The sequence below is a fragment of the Serinus canaria genome, chromosome 17 (genome assembly GCF_022539315.1).
Source record: "Serinus canaria isolate serCan28SL12 chromosome 17, serCan2020, whole genome shotgun sequence".
Classification (NCBI taxonomy): domain Eukaryota; kingdom Metazoa; phylum Chordata; class Aves; order Passeriformes; family Fringillidae; genus Serinus; species Serinus canaria.
This window is the reverse complement of record NC_066330.1, coordinates 2,173,373-2,179,822: the sequence shown is the minus strand read 5'-3', so window position 1 is coordinate 2,179,822 and position 6,450 is coordinate 2,173,373. Positions and strand designations below refer to the sequence as shown.

The 6,450-nt window shown below is 47.1% G+C and overlaps 1 protein-coding gene across 2 annotated transcripts in view; it reads right to left on the bottom strand.

Moving 5' to 3' along the window:
- Positions 1 to 2,898: 2,898 nt before the first annotated feature.
- Positions 2,899 to 6,450, bottom strand: part of KCNT1 (potassium sodium-activated channel subfamily T member 1) — a 65,869-nt gene continuing 62,317 nt past the window's right edge. For both annotated transcript variants that reach the window (XM_050981110.1, XM_050981112.1), the window contains exon 30: positions 2,899 to 6,156. In XM_050981110.1, coding sequence (XP_050837067.1) covers positions 6,036 to 6,156 — 121 coding nt within the window. In that variant the 3' untranslated portion in view covers positions 2,899 to 6,035. The remainder of the gene's footprint in view (positions 6,157 to 6,450) is intronic.

Here is a 6,450-nt window from a genome sequence, read left to right as displayed (position 1 = left end):
ACTGGCAGCCTGCAGCTTAAGCTGCTTGTTTGGGTTTGGTTTTCCCAGGGATTAGTTGGAGCCAGGGCTGTTCCCTCTTAGCTCTGCCCAGAGAAGCAGAACTGGATAAAAACTCCTCCAGCAGCTCCCAGAGGTTCTGGTTGTGCTTCCTGGGAAGGAGGAGGAACTGGGAGCTCTGTCTGTGACCCCTCTCTGTTTCTTACTAACAAATCCAAGAATGTACATCTTTAAAGTGCTTTCCAGTGCAATTTCTGCCTCTCCAGCTCTGTCCATCAGTCTGTGTGTTCCATGTGCTCTTTGCATCTGTACTTGGTGTGGTTTTGTCCCATTTTCATCCTGCTCTCAGGTGGGGGAAGAGTTCAAGCCAATATAATCCAAAATAATTTGGAAAATATTAACTTACTTTGGGAGCCTTCACCTACACTGGGAGGGCTGAGGGGGCCAAGAAAATAAAGGAGATTTTTGTCCCCACTGCACTGGGGAGTTGAGTGTAGAAATCTTGGAGTTTCTCTTCCTACAACCAAGAGTTTGGGGCTGTAGTTTGAAGTAAGAATGACAGGAGTGACTTCTCAGAACTTGGATTTTCCATTCCTTTTGCTTTTCCCCCCACAAATCCCACAACTGGTGACTAAAGCAGTGTTAGACCCCCCCCCCCAAACCCCCTGACTTTCTCTTTTATTTGATTTATGGTTTAAATATAGCAAAAACAAGGGGTCTCCTGTTCACTCTGAGCTGGCTTTCTTGGGATTTGGTGCTGCTCCCACCCCTGGAATGGAGCAGTCCTTGGGGATGTGGACTAAGCTGCTGTGCTTATCCAATTAAGTGGCTTGCAGTTAATTAGGGGGTTAAATGTAATTAATTTTCAGCAGTTGAGGGACAGGCAGGTGGCTGAGGGGGGTGGGGTTGGGGGTCAGGACATGTCAAACATTCTTGGGATGAGGCTGAGCTGGGATTCTCCAAGAACATCACTCAAAAAGAAGATTTTTGGAGAAATTTGGTACCATTTTAGTGCTGTTCATCTGCAGACCTGGGAAAATCTGGGCAGTATTTTGGGGTTGTATGATTCAGATAAGTGAAACTTTATATATAAAGTTCTTCAGGCCAGTTCAAAATTGGAATATTCATATGGTCCACTAAAATTAAGTGTATTTTCCACATTGCATTGAAAATTTTACAATTAATTCCAGGCCACCACTCAGACACTGGACTTCTCTTACCATATAATAAATGAAAAGTAATTACAGGTTTTTAAATTTGTGTTATTCTAAAAAGAAAATATTTCCCTGAGCTTTCTGTTGCAGGTTTGTTTGGCCTTGGTTTGGTTTTAGAGGGTTTGAAGATTTCAAACTTCCTCTGGGCCTATGAAAAGGTGCATTTTTTTACTCTTCTGCTGCAAGAGGTAAGTTCAGCTCTTCTTTGAAAAAATTAACCCAAATTTTTAAGGAAATTGCCATTCCAGAACTGGAATTTTCTGCCCCTTCCTTCTCCAGCCTGTGCAAAAATTGCAGGGTGGATTTAATTTCCTTGTCTGTGCTAAATATAAATTCACTTTTATCCAGGTGCTGAAATCCTGTCAGAGTTTTCTGATCCATCCCTCTGAACTTGTTAGGAAATAACACATTTATTGTAGTGGGGGAAGGAAAAAACCTCTGGGGAAGTGTGTGCAGCAGGGATCATGAAATATTCAATATCCAGCATTTGTTAAAATTCAAATGAGGCACTTGAAAGAGTGGTTGGAAGCCCATAAACCTTCCCAAATTATTGTGGCATTACCTGGAAATCTTAGCAAAGGAAAAACCTCTTTCTTTTGACTCTCTTTTCCAGGGAATTACCATAAAAACTGAATTTACAGCAAAAATAAAAAATCCTCCCTGGGTTTGGTTTCCTTTTTGTTTCCCAGCCACACCAACCCCTTTGTTTCTCATGTATATTTTAGGGCTCTATATTTTTTTCTCTGCTTCAAGGAATTTGAAGTGTTAGAAGATGATTTCCCTCAGCTGGGACAAATATTTTAATGAATTTTGGTTCATTTTGCAGAGTTATTTCCTCTTCTTTTCTGTGTCTGCTGCTGTGGAAGGTGGAACAAGAGGAAAAAGTGAAGAATCCACTGCTGGGAAGTGCTGGAATCTCCTTGTGCAGAGCATTAAATCCTGTTCTGCAACCTTGGATGGGTTTTTATCCAGTGAGAGCTGCTCTTGGGGGTGCTAAAATCACCTTATTTTGGGTGTAATCATTGCAATTTGGATGTCCTGGAAAATCAAGAGGATTTTGTTCTCCATGTACAGATTTGTCTGGTTTAATGCCAATAATTAAAAAGTAATTTAGCAGGGACTTGGCTTCCTGCTGTCCTTTTACTTCCAGCTTCCTCATGTGTGTGTTCAGCCCAGAATGATCTCCCCTATTTAAGGGATATTGTTTCTGTCCTTCTGTGGGATTTTAAATAAATAGATTTTTACGGTATTTGCCTAAAATGCTGAATAAAAACAATTTCTGCTTACCTGCATTTGATGTCCAAGCTAAAATCTTTGTGTGTGAGTGTAGCATGCTCTAGAAATGTTGGGATCTTCCCTGAAAATCTTGGAATCTTTGGAGCCAGTGACAAATTTTGAAGTGTTGGGAGGTAGAAGAACATGTACTGAATCTTGGCTAAACATCAGTTAAAAAAAAAAAACCCTTAAATACCTACAAAATTATTTAATGCATTTATTAACTCATAGAAATTAAGATTAAATAAATAAATTAAATAATCTTTTAAAGCTCCTCTACCACAGCAGAAAAAATGAAAATGAAGTTAAAAATGAAAGTTGGGAAGAGCTGCCTTGAGCCTCAGCTTAAACCACACCTTCCCACGGATTTTAAACCAGACTCCCAAAAAACCAGAAAAATCAGACAGCAGTGTCTCCTGTTGCTGCATGCAGCTCTTTTATTGTCATTTATCTTTACAGAAATGTGAAGCATCTTCACAGGAATTGTACAAAACCCTCTCCCCTGGCTGGCTGATCCCAGCAGAGCAGCTCCCAAACTCGGCCTCCGAGAGGAACCACGGGAGTCGCTGTTGCTGATAAAAATCCATGCAGGAGCTGAGCTTGGAATAAAACTGTCCTGTCCTATAGAGGTTAAATAAAAAGGGGGATAACAGGAAATAAATATGCTCATAATTGGTTGGAGTAGTTGAGTTTAATGCAGGATATGTGGGTTTAGTCCATACTGAGCCTATCAAACCGTTAGTGGACACGGAACGTGCGCCGGAGCCGCTGCTGGAAAACCCCAAAACATCCCAGCTGTCCTCGTTTCTGCATCCCCCAGGGCCTGCCAGGTCTCTGCATTGGAACACAACTATTTCCTGTAAAAAATGGGATTTTTCCATGGCTGGAAGCAGCAGCCATTCTCCTGCTCCCATGGAAGCTCCTTGTGGGCCCTCTCAGCGGCTCTTGGTCGCTGCATCGACGTTTCCAGGACCATTAGAAAAATAAACTGCTTTTGTTTTTACATTAGTATTGTGACTGAGGCTAAGGAATTAGAAAAATGAACCCTTGGTTCTCAGACTTGCATTGGCCACAGGTGAGTATTTACAGGGTTTCCCCATCCCACGGGAAGGTTGGCTGGAAATTTACACCAGAGGAGGAACCCGAGGCTTTGTACACGGAGCTTCCGTTTCAAAGGCAGGGACTTTGTACACTGAACAAACAGAAGCATTGTCAAAAAACAGGAATATCCAGGGCATTTTGATAGTATCACAAACCACACAGAGGCCTCAGTCCTTTTGGCACGTGGTTTCCTCTTGGGATTATTTTCTCCTCGGACTGAGGGCAGGCAGGAGCTGGAGGGACCCAGCACCACAGCCAGGGGAGCCTCTGGAACACAGACCCTGGGTTTGGCCACATGGCTGACCTGGCTGCTCAGGGCTGGGGGTGGCATTTAAGTAAATTAAGGGTTTTTAAAAGAAATTCTATTTTCTTGCCATGGGAGGGTTGAGCTGAGGAGCTGCGCTCACTTCCCTGCGCTCTCACACGCAGCTCACAGCCAAGCAAACAAAAAAGGATAAAAATGTTCCCAGTAAATATATTCAAATAATCACACCTTTTGTTTTATTTGGGCTGGGCTTTTGGTTGTTTGCTGGCTTTTTTTTAACCTGTAATACTGTTTTGTTCCACTCTCCCTCGAAAGCAAAGTGGGGTTTGGAAAATGATCCATATTAAATGCAGACACTTAAATACAATCACACTCCATGATCTGAGCATCCTGAGGCTGCAAGCTAGCAAGAGCCCACGTGTCCTTCTGGATTTCAACCACACCCACTTTTTAGCCTATAATTTCTTTTTGCTGTTTTTAAATGATAGATTTGGCATGTGACACTGCAAACAGAAATAAATAAAACATTGTGCCTGCCTAAACCAAAGAGATCCAAAACTAATCACTAAAAATCCATCAGAACAACCCAAAAAAGCTTTAAAGGCAGTTCTGTTCATGGCCACAGCTCAGCAGGGTGGGAGGGATGCACTCTTTGCTTTTACCTGTGGTACCTCACCAGGCCTGGCACTTCAGGAAAAAAAAAACAATAAAAAAAAATAAAAGCTGGACCCCAAACCTCATCCAGGCACTGCAGGTCTCTCTCAACCCCCTCTCGAGGTGATACCAGCCCTGGCACTGGTCCTACCCTGGGTACCTCTGCCCTCCCTCAGGGCCAGGGGCAGGATGGCACATCCCCACAGGCTGGGGCACCTCCCCAGCTGTTTAAAACTCATTTAAATCAGGTTTTGGCTTGTTTTCTGTTTTGTTTTCTTTGTAAACATTGATTGGGGGTGCATTGGGGAGCAAACAGTGAATGGTAATGGCAATAAACCATTCAGTGAGTGCAGGAAGCTGATGGGATTTCATGGCCATGTTGTGCTTTACAAGCTCCTTGCTAAAAAAACCCAAAAAAAAATCACATTGGAATTGTAAGATATGAACATGAAAGTATAGAAAGTTAACAACTCAGTTATTCACCTGGCAGTCAAATAAACCCTTTCCACATCGAAGGTGTAGAATGTGCAAAAGCAGAATGGAAACACATCTGGAGTTTGTGGTGGTGCCAGGTCCCTGCAGGTCAGGGGGGACGTTCATGCACCTCTGCTGCAGGGGAAGCCACAGGGGGGACAGAGTCGAGCAGGGGGACTGGAGCTGCCAGGGGTGGCCAGGGGGACAGGCAGAACCTGCTGCCATAACGGTGTCACCGAGCTGTGACCGTGGGGAGGGGAAGGACAGCAGGACACGGCCAGGACACACGGGGAGTTGGACCCCAGACTGCCCTGGCTGGAAAGGGCGAGTGGAGCCACCAAACCTCCACATCCCAGCCCAGCCCAGCCCAGCCCAGCATTCCCAAATCCCTGGGCAGCTCAGCCCCTGCAGGAACACAACCCCAGGGGCTCCGAGGCTCTGCCGCAGAGCTGGCCCCGCTCTCGGTGCCCTGGTTTGGGAGGTGCCCCAAGGCGTGGGGGCCCTGCCATGCCCTGTCCCCTCCATCCCGGCTGTCCCAAGGCCACCAGAGTCCTTGTGGCCACCCAGAACAGAAACCCAGCCGAGGATGAAGAACGTGAGTGACAGAGCAGGAGTTTGGGTACCCAGGGGGACACCTGGTGAAGGAGGAGGAGGAGGAAGAGGAGCAGGGCTTTGGTGCAGATTTCCTCTCATCTTTACCAACCTGCACCCTCCAGGCTGACACCAAGCACAGCCCTGCTCCCGTCAGTGTCTGGGCTCAGCCACGTCCCACCAGCACCAGCGGAGCCTTTCTCACTAGTTGCGGTATCGGTATAAAAAGTTAAAATCCCCGGGGCGTGCGGCCACCGGCTGCGGCTGCGTCCGGCTGTGCCGCCCTTCCCGGGGCTCCGGGAATCCCTCCCGTGGGCACGGCCAGGCTGGGCATCCCCCACCAGGCTGGGCATCGCCTTCTCCGGGGCACGGCGGGCAGCAGCCGCCTCCCCCCGGGCCGGGCCGGGCCGTGCTGGGCCGTGCTGTGCTCTCCTTCCCCGGAGCCCTGGGGCGCTCGGCCGTGCTCACAGCTGGGTCTCGTCGCGCGTCTCGGGGTTGCCGGAGCCCAGCTTGTTGCTGCAGCTGCTCTTGCGGCTGTGGCCGTCGTTGGCCACGTGGGCCAGCGGGTCGGAGCGGATCAGGTACCTGCAGGACACAGCCTGGTCACGCTGTGGGACACACCAGCTCAGGCCCCACGGAGGGTATCCCACGGAGATGTGCTGCTTGCAGAGCGTGGGAGTGTGGGTGCCGTGGGACAGGGAGAGAGAAGCAAGCATTTCTCACAGCAGCTTGTGAGAGATTTTAGGGAGTTGGAAAGATGTGATAACCTGTTGACTATAAACAACTTGCAGGTGCTGTTTTTCCACCTTGTTTTTCCGTTCCTCTCAAGGACAGTGCGTGACAAAGATGTTTCTGTTAGTTAGCCAATAGAATAGAATC